This window comes from Myxocyprinus asiaticus, chromosome 12 (genome assembly GCF_019703515.2).
Source record: "Myxocyprinus asiaticus isolate MX2 ecotype Aquarium Trade chromosome 12, UBuf_Myxa_2, whole genome shotgun sequence".
In the NCBI taxonomy this organism is placed as follows: domain Eukaryota; kingdom Metazoa; phylum Chordata; class Actinopteri; order Cypriniformes; family Catostomidae; genus Myxocyprinus; species Myxocyprinus asiaticus.
In genome coordinates this window covers 50,170,677-50,197,672 of record NC_059355.1, presented here as the reverse complement: position 1 = coordinate 50,197,672, position 26,996 = coordinate 50,170,677, and the positions used below count along the sequence as shown (strand labels likewise).

The 26,996-nt window shown below is 39.5% G+C and overlaps 1 protein-coding gene across 1 annotated transcript; it reads right to left on the bottom strand.

The window, feature by feature from the left end:
* Window positions 1-150: 150 nt before the first annotated feature.
* Window positions 151-25,025, bottom strand: helz2a (helicase with zinc finger 2a). Its single transcript, XM_051711644.1, has 22 exons — window positions 24,634-25,025; window positions 24,052-24,243; window positions 23,769-23,952; window positions 23,512-23,622; window positions 22,580-22,691; window positions 17,968-17,982; window positions 16,869-17,301; window positions 16,122-16,763; window positions 15,188-15,983; window positions 14,984-15,059; window positions 11,436-14,892; window positions 11,123-11,211; window positions 10,823-10,963; window positions 10,473-10,613; window positions 9,619-9,763; window positions 9,344-9,460; window positions 8,982-9,174; window positions 7,741-7,875; window positions 7,389-7,598; window positions 3,480-3,633; window positions 3,139-3,306; window positions 151-2,907 (listed from the first exon to the last, which is right to left on the bottom strand). Exons 1-22 carry the CDS (start codon window positions 25,023-25,025, stop codon window positions 2,753-2,755), a joined length of 8,058 nt encoding a protein of 2,685 aa, XP_051567604.1. The 3' UTR covers window positions 151-2,752.
* Between the last annotated feature and the right edge of the window lie 1,971 nt (window positions 25,026-26,996).

Sequence of the window (26,996 nt, the reverse complement as noted above, 5' to 3'; positions counted from 1 at the left end):
GGAAATTGTAGCCTCCAACCCCTTTTAGAAAGCAGGTTGCAAATACAAACAGCTCCACACATATTTGTGCATTAAGAATGTAATCATGCAATCCATAAAAAGTAAATGTAATCTTATGCATATTATAAAACAAGGAAAATCCACACACTGTTTAACTCTTCCCTTTTTATTAATTAACAACAGCAATGTTTCGATCAGCGAGATCTTCGTCAGGCGAAGAAATACAGAACATTAGAAAAGTCTGTTACAAATAATATTTACATCATGTATTCAGTGTGCAGTTCATAACATAGACAAAATTAGAAGAATAAATATTTTAAGCAAGAGTAAACATTATACAAACATTTACACACAATGCAATGTTCAAAAAGTTTCTATTTGCTAGTGTTATATTGTACAGCACTGAACCATAGTAAACGTCAACAGACCGAGCAAGAGCCCTGATTTCATCATTATGTATCAGAATGATTCTGCCCACTGTAGATCCCCCCTCCCATCTCTCCTACTTTACATCCCACTTTTTTCCCTCAATTGTCCTCTTCATCTCCCCCGTCTCATGTGGCACTGATTGAACCCATCAAAGGCTGCGGCGAGAGAGAGCAAGAGGAGGCGGCCTGCTGCAGCCCCAACCAACCTCTCACAGACTAATGAGACTAATAAGACACACACACACACACACACACACACACACACACACACACACACACACACACACACACACACACACACACACACACACACATGTAGTATGCATTTCCAAGGCAGTCAGCATATAGAAATCCACTATACACATGCACTCAAGCACACACGTTTACATTCTGCACTGGTGAACTTTTCTTTTTTTGTGACACGTTTATTCTAATATGCAATGTGTCTCCTCAGTTACTGTTTTCTCTTCATTTATACACACTCTTTCTGCCCTGTTACTCATCAATGCTCTCTCTCTCTCTCTCTCTCTCTCTCTCTCATGTCTAGTCACTCTCCCGCAAAACCACAGCTCTCTTCAGAGTCTTTTCCAAAGCAGCCTGGCGTCTGTCTCCCCCCTTACTAACACCCCTCTTTGTGTGTGTGTATTCTTACATATTAGCTTGTATATTGGTGCAAAGGAAAGTATATAATGGTAATGCATACTAAACATAAAATAAATGAATAATAATACAGAATCTCGGGTGATTATCTATTCCTGCTGCTTGACAATAAGCTCATTGTGGCTATGTTCAGAATGGAATACTAGCTTACTGAATGGTGTGCATTATTTCCTAATATGTACAGTATACTGCTTCCTTTTTTTCTTTTTATTCTTTTTTTAAATAGTAGGTGAAACAGTTAGCATTATGCAGCAATAAATGTTTCGAACATGCTACATTGTTGTCACGTTGCATTTTCAATTTAGCAAGTGGCATCCAGTTATCATCTTGAAAATACGTTATTTTTATCCAAGTGTGAAAATATATTTTTGACAGTCTGATCAAATAATGAGATTTAGTTATTTGTTAAACTGGAAATGGAAGTCAAAACGCATTGCAGTATGGAATATTCCATGCAGTGTGTTCTGGTTGTATTCTGCACATCTTGGCAGATATAGTAGAGCATACTTCATGCATAAAGGAAATATGCACACTGTATACATACTACATACTGCAGAAATAGTAAGAGTAGCATGTTTTTCCAAACATTTAACTCTACCTTTGAACTGTACACTTCAGTTAATTGCACTTATTAATTTAATATGTATTTAATTGTATTGTAATCTTTTGTTGCAGCACAGCTAAACAAATAGCTACTGATACTTGCATTGCAATGATGCACCTCGACTAAATCCTGAATCATGTTATGTTAGCATCTGCAGTAGATTGGGACGAAACGAGTACATGTTGAAAACTAGTGTTGCTAGTTGAAGTACAAACTATTCAACATATACACACCATATCTAAATCTACGGAATCTAAATGAAATTAGTCATGTACATAACACCATTGCTCTAAAGCCAATTGCCATAAATATGAGCTTTTCTGAAAGTTTTGTTCCACATGTTAGTTCGGCTCCACCAGGTGGTCAAGTATTAAAACTGCTGGTTAAATGCAATGTCCTTATCTAGTGATTGTCTGATGATACTGGTCTGAAGATCAAGAAGCTTAATACAAGTTTTCTTTATTTCTATATTTATAGTTACATTGACAGAAATGTGACTTTGTCTTTGCTGAAAATTGTTTTCATGCAAGGTATTGTTCTGCTTTATTATCAATAAGTTATTAACTGAAGAATTTGAATTGTTATTTAACAAATGCAATGACTTAGCATAATGGATATCTTGAGTAATGCAAACTTAACTACATAAACTTTGCATTCATTCTGAAATCAGACAGATAAATAAATACATACCCTCTGATTTTCAAGGGATTTACAGTAGTTTCTTCATTTTCTCATTATAATATAAAACATGCTAAAAATAAAAATGTTTAATAAAAATAAATTAATTTTAGAATTAAAATGTACTAAAGTGCCATGAAAATATGGTTATTTTATATTATTAACCTACATACAAATGCTTAATTTACTGATCTGACGTGTGCAAAGTTTCCCTGACTGACCTATAATTTCTCCATTTTGTTGAAAAATGATAAAAAGTAATAATTAATATACTTAAATTTAAAAGAGCATAAATGAGTAAATGAAAAGTAAATTAGAGAACATTTTACATTGAAAGAAATTAGAGCAACAAAACTCAACACATTGAAGAAGGAATAAAACATCATTTTCTAGCGGTTTTCTTAGTTCTCTGAGTCCTGTCAGCATGAGGTTTTAGGACCTGTATGTTGCTGGCAGGATTCACCACACATCTTTTCTCCTGATAATGATTCAGAAGCTTTCTCCACAAAATACTGCATCGCAGCAAGTTCTCATTACCTGTCAAAAGACCATAATTAGGGCACTGCCATCCAGTCATTCAATATAAAACAGGTTAACATCAATAAACACCATGTATAGTGCATAATCACGATAAATACCTTCAAAAAGGTTTATGGTTATAATGGCATTTTGTTTAATTAACCCTGACAGTATTAACACAAACTACTGTACACCTAAACAAAAAGCACCAAGTTCCCTTGTTTATCAGAGCAGATGGTGTAAACTAACCAATGATGCACAGTCCTTCTTGTGCCCTGGTGATGCCCACGTTGACTTGATTCTGGTCCATGATGAATCCAAGCCGATTTGTAATCCAGGATTTGGTTGGTTGCGTCTCTATTTCAGATTTGGGGCAAGAGCGCACAGTTGACAAGATTATGTATTTCCATTCACTTCCTGTGTCCAAAGAAACCGAAGAGAGAAGTCTTAATTAAGACAAATATAAACATGTATCTGCAACATTTACATGTAAAGTGTCAAAACATACAATCATAAATAAATACAGTTCATTGGTGGCCTTAGTGAACCCTACTGTAAGATGACTACTGCAAATGTTAAGATTTTATTACCTTGACTTTTCATAATGGTGTTGACTGTGATGCCACACATGCCCTCACTGGACAGGAACTCATTAATATTTGTCACTTGAGCATTATACGGTGTTAGAATGGCAATGTCTTTTGCTTGTATCCCAGCATGGATCAAAAGCTTGGCGATCCGCACCTGATGAAACAACAGTTATGAGTGGTAGAAAAACACACCGCTGTCTCTAAACATACAGTATTGATTAAGAGGTAGTATCAAGTTAAATATAAACTGGGCCTACAATACATATAACTGGATGGTAAATATAATTTGTAAATTTAAAATTCAATATTTTCTTTGGCCTTTTAATTTTTTTCTTTCTTTAAATTTTTAAAGTTTGTTGGGTCGCACACTTGCTCATTTACATGTTGGGAGCAGGGACGGATGTCATTTAATAAATTCTGAGGTAATTTTCTTTCTACAATAACGCCAGTATTCTTATATTGGCTATGGTGTTTGAGCCCCACCTGTTTGGCGCAAAGCTGTCTGATCTAAAAGCATGTGCACAAACACTATTTCCTCAGAATTTCTGACTGAGAACAAGGAGCGCATCGCTCGTACCTCAAGAACTCTTGAGTCTTGAAGTGCGGCTAGCATTCGCAATGTCTCGTTCCCTTCGTCTCAGGGAACCAAGGTTACATACTTAACCGAGACGTTCCCTTACGCCTTAGTGCACTTGACATTGCGTTTATTAACGCATATGTGGAACAGAATCCCATCATGCCGCACTACGTGACATAACCCCCCAGAAAGGAAGCATGACGCCGCAGTCTCGTGGGACGGCAACCAACATGAGTATGCCACAGTGAGTGACCCTCATGTTGGGCCAAGAGGGGAGCACTCATTGATATGAACTATAGTCATATAGTATGAATTAAGTCCTTCATGAACCCAGTCAGGAAGGGAGTTTATTTATAATGTAAGTGCTTGAGACTTATGGTAAATTACAACGGCCTGAATGCAGGTGGTTGTGTAAAAAGATGGGGAGCTCATCCTTAAAGAGGGGAGCATAAGTATATATATTTGGCCAATGATATAGCAAGTGCTCAAAACAGAGAGAACTTGTGAAGAGAGAGATGATACGTCTAGGTTGTAAAACCTTGCGAATGTGTTTTGAGAAGGCCATCCTGCTGCTAAACATATGACTTGTAAGGACACACCATTTGTCCATGCCCATGATGAGGCCATGCCTCTAGTTGAGTGAGCTTTAACACCAATTGGGCAAGTCTTACCCTGCGACTCATAAGCTAGGGCAATTGCATCGGCAATCCCATGAGAAAGTCTTTGCTTGGAGATGGACATTCATTTCGTGCATCCTCCATAGCATACAAAGAGCTGATCAGACATACTGATCTGGCATGTACGCTCAATGTATGCGTGTAGCGCCTGCACAGGGCATAACAAATGCAATGATTGTTCCTCATCCAAATTAAATGGAGGAGGGAAGAAGGCCTAAAGGTGACCCACCTGCGCTCTGAATGGCATGGTTAGGGGTTTTCTGGGTTTGACAGTGGCTTTTGAAAGACCAGGGCCAAACTCCAGACATGAATTGTCGATTGATAGTGCATGCAGTAGTCCAAAAGCTCGAAGGGGGGCCCTGCGAAAGCTTTTAGGACTAAAGTTAAATCCCAAGTCGGGACTGTAGCCGGCTGAGGTGGGTTTAATCATCTTGCTCCTTTAAGGAACTTTATGATTAAATCAGGCTTGCCTATAGTGGCACCTGCTTCATGTGCGTGATACGCAGATATATTCGCCACATACACTTTGAGCGTTGATGGAGTGATTCCTGCGTCTAATTGCTTTTGAAGACATATGAGAATTTCATGTATGGTGCAGTTTACTGGGTCTTTGCCATGTGAGAGACACCAATCAGTGAACACATTCCATTTTAGCTCTGGCCTGTAAAATGGTGTTCATGACTGAATGTGTCAGTTCTGGCATGTTCAGGGGCCACACATGCAGGTTCCACAACTTGAGCTGGGGATGCCAGATTGTGCCTTGCGCCTGAGAGAGGAGATCCCTCCTTAGCGGTATTTCTCATGGCGAGCTGTACAGCATCCCTATCATTTCTGGAAATCATGGCTGGTTGGGCCATTTCGCCGCAACCAGTAGAATCATTTCCTTGTCCTCTCGGACTTTGCATATGACAGAGTGAATCAGGCACACCCGGGGAAAAACATATTTGCGTTTTCTACTAGTAGGAAAGCTTGTCAAACCTAGCAACAATGATGAAGGGTCAATTATGCAAAGGGTCAATTATCATATTAATATTAATCATATTAAGCTGTTAAACACAATAATGGCTAACTAAGCTCTCCTCTTCGTTATAGTACCAAAATGCTTAGGTTAATTTAAGATCTGAGTTAATTTGAGTAATGGGCCATTTTGGTATTTTAAATGAGTATTAGATTAAGGTTTGAGTATTTTCAAGTATATTCGAGGGAATGACATACAGTAACAATAGGAAATATAGCTGCAAGCAGCCATTGTGGGACCAAGCCCCCTAAATTGCCAATTTGGCCTACAGGTCCCATAGGACCCAAAGATTGGCTATGATGTATATTGCAAATGCAAAGAGACTTGCCGATGTTAGAGTGAAAAACAAATGTGGGTTATCTTTTGAACTATAGTCTCCAAACCTCTCAGGTTTCAGGCCAAAGGGTTAAAACAATACGCACAAAAGAAAAGTGAATTTTTGAAGTGGTGATGGCGCTACAGAGTTTGTCCTAGAAACCCCAAATTGTGTATGGTGGCTATTGATGCCCACCTCTATCAGTGTAACAAATCTCCTATGTACGGATTCTGTGGGCTGCCATAGACTGCCATAGACTCCCATTGGGGAGGAAGAAGAATAGCTTTGAATCCATGACCTTTGGAATTATAAACCAGTGCTAAACACAATGTGCCACTCAGTTAACATGCTCAATGAGTGGCAAAGAGACAAGATGAGTTTTGAGTCAGCACACAAGTGTGGGTTAGCTTTTAAACTAAAGGTGCCACTGTCACCAAACTTCTCAAATATCCTCAGGACATAATGTTGATGATGCTTACCAATTTTTATAAAACAAGTGATGGCGGATATATCAATATGGTGGAGAGACAGTATGGCCATTATGAGGAAAATTGGTATCGTTGAAATTTTCATGACCTACCGAATCCATAGACACCAAGCTCATGATTTTTGGACATCTGGTTCAAAATTTATGGCCAGAAATAGGCATTTTTCATTTTCTTGACCCATAGGTGGCACTGTCTCCAAACATTGCATGTACTGTCAGATCATGGTGAAGCACACCAAGTTTTGTTTCGATAGGACAAAGCATTGCTGAGATACAGCTTCACATCCTTTCATTGTTATGGAGATTATTTGAGCCATTATTTGGGCAAATCAGGTGACATTTCAAGGACTAGTAGCGGAAAAACTATAAACATCATTATCCAAGATGGTGGCCACTGTAATGGGTGGAGTTTTCATTTATGGTGTTCACTTGAGTCATCAAGAGTAGAGTAATCAGACAGTAAAAAATAATTTTGTTTCTAGGACAAACGGTTCAAAAGATACACTAAACAGAAAAGTAAAGTTTTGACATGGTGGTGGCGCTACAGAGTATGTCCTAGAGAACCCAATCTTTGTCTGGGGACTGTTCATGTCCACCACTATCAGTGTGCCAAATTTCATCATTTTCCTATGTACGGTTCTATTGGCTGCCATAGACTCCCATTGGGGAGGAAGAAGAAGAGTACTAACAGATACAATAGGGGCTACAGCTACTTCGTGGCTTGGCCCTTAATTTTCTGTTACCCTAATCATCTTCCTTGGCTATACATTTCATATAGCCTATACTTGTATAGCCAGAAACACATTTGATTTGATTGGTCTTCTTCTCTCTCACCACTTCTTCTGCCTCTTCCTCATTCGCCTTTGAATTTTCATTTCCTCGTTCAGTCGAGACCAGCAGACTTTTCTCCTTCCCTTCAACATGCCCAAAGACTATGGGAGTTTGCCTTGATTCTGTGTGGAAAAAACTTGGTTTGTGTGGCACTGCAGTCTTTAACTTTCCTTGATAGAACTCCTGAGATGGAAATGCACAAATGCCTTCTTGCTGTAGGAGACAAGACATGAGACAGACAAAATTTTAAATTAAACAAAACTTTAACATTCTAAAAGCTAAGTATGAGCTACTGACCAAAATGTACTAGGCCTGCTTTCTTATTTAAAACCGATTCTGAGATGTAACTTCTTACCATTCTGTATTGAGTGTCAAGCATCAGTGCTTTCTCCATGTAACGTTCAAACAGAGATTTACTCATGCCCAATCTCTTTACCACATCACAATGAACTAAGGGCTGTAGCTGCATGTGATCGCCCAGAAGAATGATCTAGGATGTGAAATTTGTGGATAATAACCATTTCATAGGAATATGTACATTCAGTATGCAATGAATATAGAACACTTTCTGTATTTCCTTATTGATGTCAATTTTAATGTATAGCTTCCAATAACCTTTTAATGAACAGTCAATTCTGATTGGTCAGTTGTGCCATTTAGTGGTCTAATATTTCTGAATATGTGAATTGTGCCATCTAACGGTCTAATATTTCTGAAAATTTGTTATTCAATTGTGCCATGTAGCAGTCTCATATTTCTGAATATGTGTTATTCAAGAACAAATCAATGGCACTAATTTTCAGATTTTATCCAATTAAACAGATTGACCACACTGTGAATTCGGCAACAGGTCGAAATTTTTGTTGCTGAAATTGTTCTATGCTTTCCGAAATTTGAATCACACAAATTGCCGAATCTGGAAGTGTTGTTGAACGTTTTGACATGTGAGAGCTCCAGTTTCCGGGTTAAATATCCACAGGGTGGTGCCAAAAGGAAGTTTAATTTTAGTTTGCCTGTAGGTAGCCTATATTTGTATTAACTCCATCCCCTAACCCAGTGGTTCCCAACCCTGTTCCTGGAGGCCCCCCAACACTGCACATTTTGTATATCTCCCTTTTCTGACACACCCAATTCAGGTCTTGGAGTCTCCACAAACAAGCTGATGAGATGAATCAGGTGTGTTTGATTAGGGAGATATCCAAAATGTGTAGTGTTGGGGGGCCTCCAGGAACAGGCTTGGGAACCACTACCCTAACCCAAACTCCAACCCTAAACCTAACCTTCAATGGAGTAAAAATGTGATTTTAGTGTGAAAATGCAACCTCTGGATCTCGCTCAGCATTGTTTATGTGAACTTGATTACTTCCTGTTTCCCACAGGACCAGAACTCATCAGTAGCACTACAGGGCAATATGTTCATGCTTGAATTGAAGTAAAAAATGTCTGATGGAAGATGGCACTTCTTAGTAGTTCAGCTGAATGTGGTTGATTTTAGGGTACATGAACTTTCAGAAGTAACATGTTGATTTCCTGTGTGATCATGTTGAATCAACATGGGAGTGTTTGGCTAAAAAGAGCATTAGTTAGGAATCATACCTGTTCAGGTTTATGAGCTACTAGGGGAATGAAGGCTTCAGGTTCTGTTGCCATGGCACACTCATCAATGATGATCTGTTTTAAGTCGAGGGCTTCAGCCAAGGCAGGGTGTGATGCTGCCGTACAAGTGCACAAGATGACATCATGATGCAATAATTCATGTTTTCGAGCCTTTTGGAGAGATTCTTTGTAGCTGTGGAAAACACAGTTCTTGTTTGTTCTTGTAACTTAAAATTGATGCTTTACATTTCTATCAAATTGTCCTAACCCTAAAAAAGTCCAAACTTATTTTCTTAATGTCTCAAGAAATCAGGAGTTCCTGAGAGCACAAAAGAGACATTTAGTTCTTAAATCTTACATACCATTTTATTTCTTCATTAGTAAGGTGATCTCCTCTTCGAATTTTCTCATCAAAAGCCAGTATTTGTGCAGAGAATGGGTTGTCAACCTTTCGAATCAGGTGGTGTAATGCAATTGAGCTAATACAACAACAATGCACACCTGTTAGTGAAAATTATGGTTTCAATGTATGTATGATACATTAAACAGGCAATTAATATTTATGGTGTTTATGATCTCTAATACATAATAGATGGCTGGTGTTTGAGAGGGGTTCTTCAAACTGCAAATACAATACCTGAGCTCTGTGTTGGGCTTTTCCACTCTTTTAGAATGCCGCGAGAGCTTCAGATTGCAGCCTGGATAAGGAAATTCCAACATCTCCATCTGATCACTGTAGACTCTGAGAGGTCTGAGTTGTTTTTCAAGTTTTAGGAGATGTCCTACAATACATTGGCATTAACAATAATTTTCTTTCAATTGGAATGCTTTTACCCTAAGATACCCTTGGTAGGATAATGTGATCAAAACATTTACCAAGTTTAAATATTTTTCATCACCCAGTTTCATTGTCAGAGACAACTATAAGTAAGCCATTCTTGGGCTGATTTCCCCAAAACGTCTAAACGGTTTGTGGCACTTCAAAACATTCAAAATTAATTAATTTGGGGCGGTACCAATTGTAATAGGCTGTTTAGAGGAGAAGTGACTAGTTTGTCCAAGCAAAGGGAGTGGGCCAAAAGAGTTGGGAGAAACATGTTTGGAAAGAATATTTTTGCAGTTCCATTTGCCACTTGTGGTACATAAATAACACATTGCACTTCTACAGTACTGAGGGCTAGTGACTGGGTTCCCAGCTGGAAAACATGGAAATATCCAGGATTATTCTTTAAAATTATGTGCAGGCCTTGAAAAGTTAGGTTTTTTATTCCTTGTCATATTAGGCTCTAAGTTATTTTACCAGCTAGAAATGCATGTGTGTAAATGCAGATTATTTTAATTGGTCAAAAGGAGTGGGAACTCTGTAGTAAACAAGACTGCAAACATTGCTTTAAAAAAATACTATGAAAGTTTAGGACAGAAAGTTTTGGAGTGGGAGCAAAAGCAGGATTTGTTGAAGGGGAAAAGCCAAATTTGGTTTAAAAAGTTTACCTGCAACCACATCAACAGACTTATTTGATGGTCCGCAGTATAGAATGGCTCTCTTCTTTTGAAGATTAGGGGAAGGACGCTTTCGAATTATCTCGAGCAACCAGTACACAATATGGACACCAACAATTGTTTTTCCAGTCCCTGTGACAAAAATATTCACCAATATTATAGTGAAATTAGATTACATATTGAATTTCAATCTGAAATGGCACAACAATAATATGTGAAAGAAGTGAAAAATCAAAGATTCAGACATTCTGACAAAGAATGACTGAGACATTCTTCAAATTAACTCTACAAAGACATTCAGACACCAAAGCACTGGGAATGCCTCAGAAGATGTTTCTTACCTGGTGGTCCTTGGATAAGAGTAAATGGGTTGATCAGTGCTTCTCTTATAGCTTTACACTGACTGTTGTTAAGATGGGAAAACCCAGAAGGGAGATCTTTAATCTCAAATCTGGCTGGCATCTGCTTCCAAATTTTACTGCCTTTTAGGAGATACAGTGTTACTTTTAACAAAAATAAACAATATTGGGTGAGATATAAAAAAAGATTGCTCATAAACAAGAAGTATTTAGAGTAGAGGTTGAAATATGCAAAAGGTTAGATACTGTAAAAGCAGATAACTGGAAGACAATCAATAGTACCTCCTTCGTAGTTGATTCCTTTGCCCATGGCAATGGTTTTCACTAGCTGGTTAGCTTTAGTTAGACTGTCAATTGCATTTTCTTTGCGCCTGTGAAAGAAAAAAACAAAACATATATAACAAATAATTATATAAATATACAAGATGTCTTCTTGGCAATCTAGCAAAATCCATGAAATTATATATACTTCAAGTATTTATCAGACCGATCTGAAAGAATTCAGGACATTAACTTTGTGAATTCAGTCTGCATTCCTGTGCATTTTTATTTGTAAGCTACAGTACATCATCAATTGTATAACTGTATTCCTTACACATCTGGCAGAAGCGTTGGAATTAGCTCCACTGTAAATCTTGTGCTCTCGTAGTAGATGTCCTCTGGAATGTTTGTCATTGGCATATGGTTAATTCGAAAGTCAATTTGTAAATGTCTTGTTACTTTTGTTTTCTTTTCTTCAACTTTTGTAATTACACCATGGGCCACCCAAATGATAATGGGGATATCCATGAGATCTGTGCACTGAGAGTTGTCAAGAAATGGACAGCATTCATTTTTGGGAATCTTTGTTCGAATGCAGAGGAAGCAGTTCCTGAGGTCACATTCAATGGACCACTTGTCTTTTTTGTCGAGAGGGAGTAGAAAATACCCACTAAGTTTCTCTTGCAGAGATGCATCCCATTTCAGAGGTACATCTTCTAAAACAATGCTCTCATTTTCAGCCACTGCACTGGACACTGACTCCATTTCACACATAGGTTTCCATAATGCCTGATAATGCATGTATGTGTTGTATGAATTCCTTGATGAGTTGAGCGTGTATTTTGAAAAACACTTGATTGGATCTTTTACATGCTCCAAACAAATCTCAAATTTTGGATGCACAATAAACAGCTGAACTGCTGGTGTCATTAATCCTCGAGCTGTGTCTGTACCTAGCTGCACCTCAACTGCTTCACCTTGCTTTAATCTCAGAGACAGTTCAGCATAATGCTCAGATTTATCTGTTCCTGAATTTTTGGCTTTGTTCAGTCTTTCCTGGAAGTGTTCTCTGTGGGTTCTTGAGCTAATGTCAAGCTCCTCAATCAAGGGAAACATTAATTCCCATTTTTCTGCTCTGAGAGCATCTACTAGGCATTTCCAGGTCTTTGTAGGGACATAGGCTGTGACTGAGTTTGGATTTTGTTGTTTCACTTCAGTGTGGATATGAGGATTGGAGAATGAATATATCCTTCGCACCCATGTCAAGATCATGCTGTTGTTTGTTTCATCAAACTCTGGTTGATCTGCCAACTGAAGGTCCCTGTAAAAAATGCCTACATTGTCTGGTATAGAGTCTCTGTTAAGTGGGAAGGATATTCTGAAGTTTGTCCCTGATGGATTGACTTCCACAATGTATGCCACCTTCCTTTCACTCTGGGTTGACAGTTTTGATGCAAAATGAAGGGCATTTGCTTTCCTCTCATATGCTGACTGATGCTGATTTTTCCTGGCAAATTCCATACAAGACAAGTTAATGTCACGTGATGTGTAATGCGGTTCTGTCTTGTCAATCACAGAATGAAGAAGACGCTGCACAATGACATCTATATACCGGCGAATTGGAGATGAGGCCCATGTATAACTGTCAAGATCTAAATTGTAGTGCCCAATTCTTGCACCGTGGGTCGAGTTTGAGCGCAAAAAATATGCTTTGTGAAAGAGTCTCCTAAATGCAATAGCAAAAGGAAGAAGCTGGGGGTGAATGTCATCAGTTGTAATTAAGTCAATTATTCTGTATTTGTCTTTGGCCTGAGCAGCTTTCTTAAGACTTTTCAAAAGTGATATTAATATGGGGAAGGTTTCAGCAGTCTCTGGGTTTGGCAAGTCAAAGTTACTCAAAATTTGGCTCCTCTGTTTGTGAGAATCACCTTTACTTGCATCAGCTTGACATGAGAGGTGAACAGACAGAGGAATCAAAGAGGCATTTTTGTTAAAAAGGTAATTCATCTGTTCACTTTTTGGCCTGTCCTGGCATCTGAGTGGAGTTAGGCTCCTTGTTCCTTCATCAAACAGAAGGTGTTCAGCAACTGTATAGTTAAACATGATCATCAGCTCTTCCACCATTTGGTGAGATCGTCTTCTTCCGAGGGTCACATCCTCATCTGGAGGGTTGTAGCACCAGTCTTTTTGTTTCCTGCATTTCCTGTGAACCTCGGCAAAGTGACATGCTGTCATAAGGCAGACTTTAAGGGGGTCAAAATGCTGTCTATTGACTGGCTTTTCAATTATGTCTTCAGCTTCATTATAGGACAACTTCCTTTTAGAGCAAATGACAGACTTGCAGAAAGATTTCTTCTTTATGCAGTGTGTCCTTTTATCAATTTCCATCATCAAGGAGATGGCTCGTCTATCATGATTAGGGATTAGACTGAAGAAATTGGCACTCAGTTCTTCAGGGAACATATATGTTGGATCCTTCTCTGGTGTATAGAATGCAGTACCTTGCTGTCTTGCATATTTATCCAGTTCACTGTCTTTAGCCACAAAACTTGCAACATCAGAAATGTGGACCCCTATTTCATAGCACTCACCTAAATCCCTTACACTAATAGCATCATCAAGGTCCTGTGAATCAGCAGGATCAATGGTGAATGCTGGGAGGTCTCGGAAATCTTTTCTTCCATCTTCAGATATTTTAAGACCTTGAAAATGTTGCATCTCTTTTTCCACAATTGAAGGAAGTGTTCTCTTCAACTGGAACTCTATGTCAAGTACCTTCAATCCATCCTCTAAAGTTGCTATTTTTGGAAACACTCCCACAACAATTCCCAAGGGATACCAGCAATCCTTTCTCCACTTAAGGACTCTGACAACAAAGAGATAATTTCTATGGGCCGCCTCATTTATTTTGATGAATTTCTCTTTTGTGAGGTCCTCAGGATTTCGTACTGCAATGTGATATGGTTTGTCCTTACAAAATGGTGTATAAATTTTGGAGACACATCTGTTAATTGGTGTCATCACCTGACTATCATGCCTTTCAAGAGTGCAAACAAATTCTCTGAGGGTATCTGCACAATCAAGGACCTTGATTACTTTTCCCTTTAGTTGATTTGATTGCTCACTCAGGATCTCCACGGCTACCTTGTCTCCAGGGAATGACTGTCCCAAATTCTTTCTACCCTTGATATTGATACATAGGGTGGGCTCATCAAGTGGTATAGCGTAACCTCGGTCAAAACTCTCCTTGACCAGCTCACAGCATTTGTAGATGGTGGAGTTATTCTGCAGATGCTCTGCATCTACTTCTTTAATGTGGTTGACCACATTTCTGTCAAGATGCTCATTTTGAAAAACAGGAAACAAGCCTTCCTCTGTCAATGTAATGTTTATGTTTTTACTCTCATCAAGCAGCTCTTTAAGTATTGGGTCATCTGTGTCTGATATCTCAGATGTGGTTGATTCACTATCACTGCTGTCTTCATTCTCACTTCTGCAGAGCTCAGATATCTCAAGAAGTTCTTGTTTCAAAGAATCCTGGGTAAGGTTATGGGCACTTCCTTTGTTAATGCAATGCCCTATGTAAGACCCCCAAAGTCTCCAGCACATCCCAAAGTGAGGACTAGAAAGTGCAGCTGCATCTCCAACCACAAATATTTGGGATTGGGCTCTCGTCATAACAGTGTTCAGCACACGCATGTCATTGAAAAACTCAAGACAGTTCTGTTTAGTCACAAATAGGCTGTCCATAGTGTGCACAGTGGAAATCACAATTACTCTGAATTGTTTTCCTGCAAAATATTTGGAAAATATACATGAACTATATAATGCATGTACCATTACAACATTAACACATGGCTTTGAATAATGCATCATCTATACCTTGCACATTTTCTGCATTCTCCACAGTAATACTCCTCAGTCCAAGCTGAGCCAATCTTTTTCTTATTTCACGAACCTGTAATACAAGAGTTGAGTGCTTCTGGTAAATGACAGATAAACAAGTTTTCATTAATTTTGATAAATTAGCAGGTTGCCCTCTATAGAAGCATGATGTAGATATGTAACTTGTAATAGTTTTTATACCTGTGTGCCTTGTGAAAGGACACAGATTGATGCTGGATCTTGATTGTGCCACTCTTTTGGCCAGTCCCTCATAATTCCTTGCACAATGTCAACAACAATCTGAATATGTTCTGGATTGAACCAGGACATGCTTGTTGGGTCCAAACGGCATTCTCCTCTTACATGATGGAACTGCAAGGCTTGTTGGTGTGGATGAGGAGGCACATTTCCTGTAGCCTTGATCACATCCGTCTTTCCCACATAAAAATGTGTTGACACAAAATCCACGATGTCATTTGTGGAACGGTAGTTTTCACTGAAAATGATTCTGCTTTGTTTGGCAGCGCTACATTTCTCAGTTTGGTAGTAATAGAAAAGACGATTGAGCAGAGTATGCTCTGAACATTTGTCTTGCCTCACAGAGAATAGCTTGGGTCCCATCTGCATGTGATCTCCTGCTAAAACGACACGTGTCTTTTTACCTGCCAAGCCCAGTGCCATAAGAGCTTCACACTCCAACATCTGAGAAGCTTCATCGATCAGAATGTGGCTGAAGTAGTTCTCAGGGAGCTTCATGTCATGAAAGTAACGAGCCATTGCAGTTGTTGTTATTATGATTCTTGTGGAATCTAGTACAACTTTATCAGGAAACTCAAATTGATTGCCATCAATGGATAAATGGCAGTACTTTAGAGTAGTGTGATTAGTGGACTTCTGTGGATTCCTTTCCTTTGCCTTTATTCTCAGAGGTTTGGCTTCATGATGACCAGCTGTTACATGTTCATGGAAATGATTTTTCACATAAAGATCTGCAGAACTGCATTGAGAAAAATTTAATTGGATTAGTATACAGAGACAACTGTTTGGATTACCATGGTATAACCATCCGATACAATCACTGTGCCATGGTACCATTACAGCAATTATTTTGTGAGCAGTGGAACTTTAAGATTACCTGTTTGTCTGTGTACAAATCAAGACTTTGTTCTGTGGTTGCTTCACAAGCGCCTGGGCTATCTTTGCAAGGGTTCGAGTTTTCCCTGTTCCAAAAGGTCCATAAATCAACAAAGGTGGCACACTGTATGCATTGTCTGTTACTCCCAAGACAAAGTTAATTGCAGCTTGTTGTTTCTCATTTAAATCCCCTGTATCTGACTGGCAAGAAACAGGGATGCTGCTGTTTTTCAGATCAGGCAAAACCTTGTCAAAGTGTGGGAGATCATCAACAGCCTTGTGCATCTCGCAGAACCATTGACGATTTAGTTGAAACTGGATCTCCATCTCACATTGCTGCCCATTTTGCAGATGAAGATCAGTGCAGCAACGTTCAGAGAGCTTAAGATGTAACTGTGTCTCAGTAGCAGTGTCTTTTAAAATTTCAGCCTCATAAATAAGCCCAAAACAATTATCATTTTCCTCCACATGCACAAGAGCTTTGCTAACATGTCTATTCAATATGTAACCTTGAGGAGTATTAGGAGTGAGTGGATGAGAAAGAGGCACAGCAGCAAATAGTTCCCCTGGATAAGCAAATTTCAGTCCAAACCAGGCATCAGACAGGTGATTTTTCAACTGCACATCACCTCGTAGATTCAGCCTAGAAATAGTTTTTTGGGGGAAAGAGAGTGCAGTTTTAGAATTTCAGTTGTAATAGTACTTACTTGAAGTATTACTTGCACTAATTTAAAACCATACAAAATACCTTGTAAGTAGTTCAGCTTCTTCCTTTTCCTCCTGATACAGAAACTTGTGCATTCTATCTTTGTAATTACCATGATCAATTGAGGAAACAGCATGAGTTTGGAAGTTCACCTGATGTTTCATAACAAGCTTGTATTTATTTAGCAACTCCCTCTCTGCCTCTTCTATTTCACCAAAAGGGATGATTTTCACATTTTCCACATTCCAGGCCTCAGGATTCCTGTCAGTCACTGACTCACTTTGTGTTTCTTGTGGAACCTCAGATGCTGGAGTAATGAATGATGTTCTCTTACACTCATGTGCCTCTTGCTCATTCTCTCCAACTCTGACCTTGATTTTTTGTTGCAGTACAGGTCTTGTATTGAAGTCAAACACCACCCATTGTTCATAATGTCCTGGTTGGTCAGATGTGAAGGACACTGGTATTTCGTACACTACAGAAACAATTAATGCAATTACAGTTGAATAGGTAGAAGCAGACACGGAACAAATATACCCGGACTCACTTATTATTCTTGGCGATTTTAAAAGAGCCGATCTCACCCGTGAACTGCCAAATACAGACAGCACATTACATGCCCCACCAGAGACAGAATCAGAATTAACTTTATTGCCAAGTATGCTTACACACACAAGGAATTTGTCATGGTGTCAGAAGCTTCCAGTGCAAAGAGGATGCAACCATATATACATACATACAAACATATACAGTGACATAAAAATAAAAAAAATAAAATATAACAGATAAATAAAAAGAGATATATACAATAGAGCAATAATGCTGTTCAAATATTTTATATACAGATATACAGTTATGTGCAGGTGATGTAATGTATTGAAGAAGTGGTAGGATATGTTAAAAAATATAAATGAAATATAGATGTAAGTAGGAATGGATGGATTGAATATTGCACATGGTTGTGTTGACAAAAAGGAAAGTATATGGGGGCAGTTTTAACTGTTGATGAGGTGGATAGCCTGAGGGAAAAAACTGTTCCTGTGCCTGGCTGTTCTGGTGCTCAGTGCTCTGTAGCGCCGGCCAGAGGGCAACAGTTCGAAGAGGAAGTGTGCTGGGTGAATGGGGTCAAGAGTGATTTTACCAGCCCTTTTCGTTCCTTTGGATGTGTACAGTTCTAGCAGGGTGGGTAGGGGAGCGCCATTAATCCTCTCAGCAGTTCAAACTATCCTTTGAAGTCTTTTGCTGTCTGACTTCATAGCAGAACCAAACCAAACAGTTATAGAACTGCAGAGGACAGACTCTATGACTGCTGAGTAGAACTGTATCAGCAGCACCTGTGGGAGGTTGAACTTCCTCAACTGGTGAAGGAAGTACAACCTCTGCTGGGCCTTTTTCAAAATTGAGTCTGTGTGGGTCTCCCACTTCAGGTCCTGTGAGATGGTAGTGCCCAGGAACCTGAATGACTCTACTTCAGCCACAGTGCAGTTTAGAATGGTGAGCAGGGTTAATGCTGTGGTGTTCCTCCTAAAGTCCAATATCATCTCCACTGTTTTGAGCATGTTCAGCTCCAGGTTGTTTTGACTGCACAAGATGGCCAGTTCAACCTCCCTTCTGTATGCAGACTCAATGTCATCTTGGATGAGGCCGATGACAGTAGTGTTGTCTGCGAACTTCAGGAGCTTAACAGAGGGGTCCTTGGCAATGCAGTCGTTTGTGTACAGGGAGAAGAGTAGTGGGGAGAGTACATATCCCTGGGGGATGCCTGTGCTGTTTGTACATGTGCTGGAGGTGAATTTCCCCATTCTCACTAGCTGCTGCCTGTCTGTCAGAAAGCTGGTGAGCCACTGACAGATAGAGGTGGGAATAGAGATCTGGGTTAATTTAGTCCATAGGAGAGCAGGACTGATGGTGTTAAAAGCCAAACTGAAGTCCACAACAATACAAGTACACAACAATAAAGGATGCATATCGTCTGTCCCCCAAGCAGCTTTGGGACACTCTGATCACTGTCTGGTTCATCTTCTTCCGATCTACAGGCAGAAACTAAAATCAGCTAAACCTGTGGTAAAGACTGCAAAAAGATGGACCAATGAAGCAGAGCTGGAACTACAAGCCTGTTTTGACTGCACTGATTGGAGTGTTTTTGAGGCTGCTGCCACCAACCTGGACAAGCTCACAGATACTGTGACATCATATATCAGTTTCTCTGAGGATATGTGCATTCCTACAAGGACTTATTTAACATATAATGACAAACCATGGTTTACAGCAGGACTCAGGCCAAAAACAGACTAGAGATTAGAGTAACTATTCTGAAAAGCTGAAAAACACGTTATCAGCTAATGACCCTGCATCAGTATGGAGAGGCCTGAAGGACATTACCAACTACAAGACACCACCTCCCAACTCTGTAAGGAATCAACAACTGGCTGACGATATGAATGTGTTTTACAGTAGATTTGAAAATCCCAGTTTCACACCCCACACCCGCTCTGACTTTCACATCACACAAACATTTACACTTCCTGCAACCCCCCTCCTCCCCTCTCCTGCTACTCAACCTGCAATTAGGATCTGTGAAGAGGATGTGTGCCAGGTCTTCCGAAAACAGAAGACAAGGAAAGCACAGGGCTCAGACGGTGTTTCACCCACTTGTCTAAAATCCAGTGCTGACCAGCTGGCCCCCATCTTCACACAGATCTTCAACACATCACTGGAGCAGTGTGAAGTTCCCTGCTGCTTCAAATGCTCCACCATCATCCCTGTCCCAAAGAAACCCAAAATCACAGGACTGAATGACTATAGACCTGTTGCTCTGACATCTGTGGTCATTTAAGAGACTGGGGTAAGCCCATCTGAAGGACATAACTGGACCCTTTCTGGATACCCTGCAGTTTGCTTATCGAGCTAACAGGTCTGTGGATGATGCAGTCAATATGGGACTACATTACATATTTCAACATCTAGATAGACCAGGGACATATGCAAGGATCCTTTTTGTGGACTTGAGTTTGGCTTTCAACACCATCATTCCAGCTATTCTCTTGACTAAATTAAACCAAATCTCTGTTCCCACCTCTATCTGTTAGTGGATCACCAGCTTTCTGACAGACAGGCAGCAGCTAGTGAGACTGGGGAAATTCACTTCCAGCACCTGTACGATCAGCACTGGCACCCCCCAGGGATGTGTACTCTCCCTACTACTCCTCTCCCTGTACACAAATGACTGCACTGCCAAGGACTGACTCCATTGTGAAAAAGGCCCAGCAGAGGTTGTACTTCCTTCACCAGCCGAGGAAGTTCAACCTGCCACAGCCTCTGCTGACACAGTTCTACTCAGCAGTCATTAAGTATGTCCTCTGCACTTCAATAACTGTCTGGTTTAGTTCAGCTATGAAATCGGACATCAGAAGACTACAAAGGACAGTTCGGACTGCTGAGCGGATTATTGGTTGCTCCCTGCCCTCTCTCCAATAACTGTACACTTCCAGAGTGAGGAAAATGGCTGGAAAAATTACTCTGGACCCCACTCACCCAGCCCACTACCTTTCTGAACTGTTGCCTTCTGGCTGGCGCTACAGAGCACTGTGAGCACTGAGCACCAGAACTGGCAGGCACCAGATACGTTTTTTCCCTCAGGCTATCCATCTCATGAACAGTTAAAACTGCTCCATTGAGTAATAATTATGTGCAATACACAGCTTAGTCTATTTATATTTATCCAACATATCCTACCTCTTCTGCCATTACATTCCCTTGCTCCATCTGTATATAACATTTGTATTTGTACATACATTTGTGCTCAAAAGTTTGCATACCCTTGGAGAATTGGTAATATATGTACCATTTTTAAAGAAAACATGAGTGAGCAGGCAAAACACATTTATTTTATTTCTTATGGGATTCATATTCAACTGTAGGTTATAACAGAATGGCACACTCATAAAACAAAACATGGCAAAAAAGAAAAAAATGAAATGACCCCTGTTCAAAATTCTGCATACCCTTAGTTCTTAATACTGTGTATTGCCCCCTTTAGCATCAATGACAGTGTGCAGTATTTTGTAGTAGTTGTCTATGAGGCCCCAAATTCTTGCAGGTAGTATAGCTGCCCATTCGTCTTGGCAAAATGCCTCCAGGTTATGCAAAGTCTTTGGTCGTCTTGCATGAACCGCATGTTTGAGATCTCCCCAGAGTGGCTCGATGATATTAAGGTCAGGAAACTGTGATGGCCACTCCAGAGCCTTCACCTTTTTCTGCTGTAACCACTGGAGGGTCAACTTGGCCTTGTGCTTAGGGTCATTGTCGTGCTGGAAAGTCGAATGAAGAATACAAATTGTCTGCCAGTACTTTCTGATAACATGAGGCATTCATCTTGCCATCAATTTTCACAAGATTCCCTGTGCCTTTAGAGCTCACACACCCCCAAAACATCAGTGAGCCACCATCATGCTTCACAGTGGGGATGGTATTCTTTTCACTATAGGCCTTGTTGACCCCTCGCCAAACATAGCGCTTATGGTTGTGACCATAAAGCTCTATTTTGGTCTCGTCACTCAAATTACAGTGTGCCAGAAGCTGTGAGGCGTGTCAAGGTGTTGTCGGGCATATTGTAACTGGGCTTTTTTGTGGAATTGGCACAGTAAAAGCTTCTTTCTGGCATCTCGACCATGCAGCTCATTTTTGTTCAAGTATCGTCATATTGTGCTCCTTGAAACAACCACACCGTCTTTTTCCAGAGCAGCCTGTATTTCTCCTGAGGTTACCTGTGGGTTTTTCTTTGTATCCCGAACAATTCTTCTGGCAGTTGTGGCTGAAATCTTTCTTGGTCTACATGACCTCGGCTTGGTCTCAAGAGATCCCTGAATTTTCCACTTCTTAATAAGTGATTGAACAGTACTGACTGGCATTTTCAAGGCTTTGGATATCTTTTTATATCCTTTTCCATCTTTATAAAGATCCATTACCTTGTTACGCAGGTCTTTTGACAGTTCTTTTCTGCTCCCCATGGCTCAGTATCTAGCCTGCTCAGTGCATCCACATGAGAGCTAACAAACTCATTGACTATTTATACACAGGCACTAATTTCATTTTAAAAAGCCACAGGTGTGGGAAATTAACCTTTAATTGCAATTTAAACCTGTGTGTGTCACCTTGTGTCTGTAACAAGTCCAAGCTTTCAAGGGTATGTAAACTTTTGATCAGGGCCATTTGGGTGATTTCTGTTATCATTATGATTTAAAAAGGAGCCAAACAATTATATGATAATAAATGACTTCATATGATCACTATCCTTAAATAAAAGACAGTTTTTTTGCATGATCAGTCATATTTTCAAAATCAGTGCCAAAATGTCACAATTTCTGCCAGGGTATGCAAACTTTTGAGCACAACTGTATGCATATATATTGCATATATGGTGTATTTCTATATATATATACTTATATTACCTATTCACCTTTTCTTTATTATCTCTATCTTGTTGTTGTATTGTTTGTGCACTGGAAGCTTCTGCCACAAAGCCAAATTCCTTGTATTTGTAAGCATACAATAATTGACAATAAAGCTCATTCTGATTCTAAGCATTGGGTGGATGTCAATTCAAGCATTAATAATCACAAAAGTATTTGTATATGAATGAAAATCTACCAAATGAGTAGTCAAAATGCAAAACTTAATTCTATAGGTTTTATAATTTATGTGTCATGCAATAAACATTAAATCTCTACCTTTTTGATCATCGCTGGGATTACTGATTAGAAACCAATCACTAGTAGAATATGACTGCTCCACATAGGGGTCTTTACTGAGGGTGAATGTTGCCCCGACTTCATGTCTAAGTAAAGCAACAATTTCTAAAGGTACCTGGGGGGATGCAAATGATGTAGAATAGTGAGTATTGATGAACATCAATGACAGAGGTAACTGTTTTACAGTACTGACATTGTTACAAGCTTGGCAGACACCAAACCTCATAAAAATGTATTTGAATGACACCTTTATTGTAGTGACAATTTGCACCCAGGTGCCAATAGCACCTGGCACACAGCATGCTATTTGCATCCCAATAGTCTAGTGGAACCACAGACCATTATGAAAAATTGTGTCATCAGTGTTGTTGGCATGGAGGGCAGAGCTGTAGCAAGGTAATCTGGGCCCCCTGACTGTACATTGCTCTTGGCCCCTTTCCTACCAAAAAATACAGTTTAGAATATGTTGTGGGGCCTCCTGGATCTTTGGGCCCCTAGAATCGTTACCACCTTTCACCCCACTAGCTACGGCCCTGATGGAGGGTAGAATACACTTTTTTGTGGAAGTGACCGGAGTTTGAATCCGCCTTATCTGCCACTCTTCTGCCCACCATGTTTCCTGTCTCCACTCTTAATATTTCTTTTAATACTACTTATAGTAATAATAATTAAAAAAAAATAATAGCTAAACGGTTGATTTCCTTGCGTGATTTGGTCATGGTGAAGGTCGGGGAGTTCTGCCAGTGTTGATCTATGCTGTATTTTAGCATTTAAATTGGGGTGCAAATAGTATCTGCCTACATTAATTCCATTAAAGTTAGCACATAAGATTTTAAACAATTTAATCAAGTCCATAATTGTGCTTCCCAAAGTTTCTATAACATTTTGTTTAGAAAATGAAAGACAATTTTTTTCATATGTGTGTATGTACAAACCTTAGAAATAATGGTAAAAATCCACATACATGGTATTCCCTTTTGCCTTACATAGACAGTATCTAAATCCGGCTCACAAGTGACAGAAACATCAGGAAGGGTGTCGTTCATCTACAGGAACATAGATTCAATTAAGGTTTTGATTGAAAAGAAGTACAATAACAAACAAGCTTTGGCTTTCAATTAGCTAATCATTTGCCAATTAAATCAGTTAAAATTACAGTATGCATTGTTTATTCACTGCACAGCTCACTCACTATAATTTCCTTGCTCTTGCTGTGCCTGTATTCCTCCAAAAGAGTGTCTTGATAAGACAGAAGACCCTGCTCAGCTGCATTTTTAGATTTTTTCCGTGCATTCTTGATTCTTTGTCTCCATTCCTGCAGTTCCTCTTGACTGTGCGCCTCCATGCAACTGTCTCCATACTCGCATATCAGGTATCTATGGGAGAAAGTTTAGTACTGTGTCTTACTTTAAAACAAGCAAACATCTAAACATCATGTCAAACTATCAAACATCTAATGTCATTGCCAAGACTACCTTGTACACAATTTCAAATCTTTGTTTGTCGGCGGTGGATCACGGTACTTCCACGGAGAAGATGAATCTTCAAAGATCAGTCTCCTGTGCTCCAACGTAAAACAGTGGTTCATGAAGTCCTCATTTGTTGGAAACTTGCCATTACATAATTTGCAATAGAACTGTTGTCTTCTGTCTTGAGACTTTAACTGCAGCAGGTCCAATCGATTCAAGCCTTCACTGCTCTCTGCCCTCCACACCGCCATCTCTACATCATTATGCGCAAAAACACAACGTTGGCCACCATGTTTACATGGCTCACCTTTGGCCACATACCTGCAGTAATATATATTAGACTGCTGCCTAGGCAGTGGTCTGATCTCAGTATAGACCTGTCTGCTCTGCTTGTCCTTCTTGTAGAAGGCCAGAAGAGGTTGCCAGCTATGCCCAGAAGTACATTGTGCACTTTGCAATTTGTAGGATATCTTCTGAGGAACAATGTGAAAACATCTCTTGCAGAGCTCTACAAATCTCCCTTTGAAGACAGAGATTAATCTCTCCATTATACTGAGATATTCCAGAGTTGTTCTGTCTCCATCAGGGGGAGACCAGGGGTTTGTCTTGATCAGGTTCACGAGCTGAGGAATTGTCAAGTCTTCATCTTTCATGAAGTTCCACAAGTCTGCTTCCTCCTCGCTCCTTGCGTAGGTACATCTATTTCCATGCTGTCTACATCCATGTTCTTCACTGTAATGCAAGCAAACATCATACCTCTGTGGTCTGGGAAAATCTGGCAGGGCGGCAACTGGCCTCCAAACTAAACGGTAATCTTTACGCTTGATCAGTAAGATGTTTTCTGAGCACTTATGGTTGACCCGGAGAAGTGAGTATGAAATCTCATTGCTTCCTCTTTTAATACACTGGTTACATCTCACACAAGCATTGTATCTCTCTTGTAATGTTCTGAGATTTTTAGTATTCCCCCCAAAAGCCATGGTTTAGCAGGCATGAAAGTCCTGTGAAAGCATGAATTTCCATGGAGAATATTAGTAAGAAGATTTTACAAATCAAAATGAAGTTTTCTGTGTTAACACTTAAGTAATTAGACATTCTAATTTTGATATTAAACTGCAAAAACAAATCTGTCACAATGTAATGCATCTTTGTAAAGAGGCTGTTATTGAAGTGTGATGGAGCAAACTATATTGGACACGACAGCAAACCCACAGTCTGTGTAAGAGAAGATCCAGAAAAAAAGTGCTTAGTGCTGTTGTTCAATTCACATGTGAAGATGCCATTTACATAGAAGAGACATGGGATGAGTTCACGAATTAGTCATGCCACTTTAAAATAGCGCTGCATCTTTAAATTAAATATTTAAATATTTTAGCTATTTAAGTATTTAAGTCATTGTCATTCATGTTTGCTAAATTAGGCTCATTATACAGTAGACTGCACTTCATTCACAACACTGTGCTATTTGCCCGGCGCAATTAACATTGTGCTATTACCGCCCGAGGAAAGCAGGCGGTAAACTGAATAAAAAAAATAAAAGAATTCTGTACTTTTTCTATCGATTTTGGCAGCAGTAATTCATCAAACAATGATCAAATGATGTTGAATAGAGTTATAACTGGGCATTTATCGAAAAGCGCAGTGTAGTCAAGCACACTTTTGGTATGTTAAAGAGATGATTCAGTTGTTTGGATCACAGGAGTCAGTGATGCTGTACAGTCCAGATCGCAATGATTTGCTGCATCCTCTGCTATATGGTGCTCTGAAACGACCCGCAAGATCGGAGTTGTGCTGTGCAAATTCAGCAAAGATTGTGTGGGCGCAGGTGCTTCGTTGCATTATTTCTTTAGTGAATTGGGTGCTAAAGTAGTGCAGACAGTGCATGCAAATAAACAGTGCTTTTATCATAATTCATTCTTAGTGATTTTCCCAGCCTGATCTTGTGAACATTAGGTTCCCATGGCAACATTTTTGCAAAAGGAAAATACGTGCTTCATTACACGTTTTGCTGCATTTTCCCAGTGAAATGTCCAGTGAGGGTGCCAAAATTTAGTGAAATTGTTATCAGACAAGGTTGTTAAGGAATATTAGATGGTTTTAATGACTAAAATGAACCTCCCTAACCTAAAATATTAAGGCAGAGGCTATTTGCACTAAGTGTAAAAAGCGACAAAAAGTGTCAGATGCTATTAGCACTCTAGTGCAAATAGTGGCAGATACTATTACACCCCTGTTTAAATACTGACATACAGTACAGGGGCATCACTGCAGCCTTTTTATTGTTTATTTAGAGTCCAAAAGACAGCCTACCAACCCTTAAACCCAACCTTCCTTTACAAAAATTAATCATGGTTTTACTACAGCAGCCATAGTATCACCATGGTATTTTGTAGTAAAATCATAGTAACCACAAAATTAAATGAAGCCACCACATAATTTCGTGTTGCTCCTATGACACTTTCATGTCATGTGGTAACTTGAGTGTTTGGCTGGGCTTGAACAGCAGACTTCGAGGCCAAAGTCCAACAGTCTTTCAGATGCGCTACCACACAAGCTAATCACATTGGAATGAGTGTGTAAATGTAGGTGAGTCTGTAATACAATCTTTTTCAAATGATGCGTTACAGTAAGTGTTTTTATATCATAACATAGCAGAGTGTAATTCGTAGAGCAAAAAATAAGTGTTTATAAAGTCATAATCAGCTGTTGTACTTGTGATTTGTGTCAAAGTGAATAAAACGGACAGTTTGTAGCACCTTTAGTGCTCATTTCACCAGGAAACTGCTGTGAAACATAAAACGCAGCATGTAAAAGACCATTTAATTTTGGTCATGATAAACCAAAATATGACTGTTTACATTATATTTACCTTTAAGTAGACCTCAGGGAAAAGCATTTATTAAAAAGAGATATAACCCCTTTAATTACAATTACATCATCAACGTCCATAT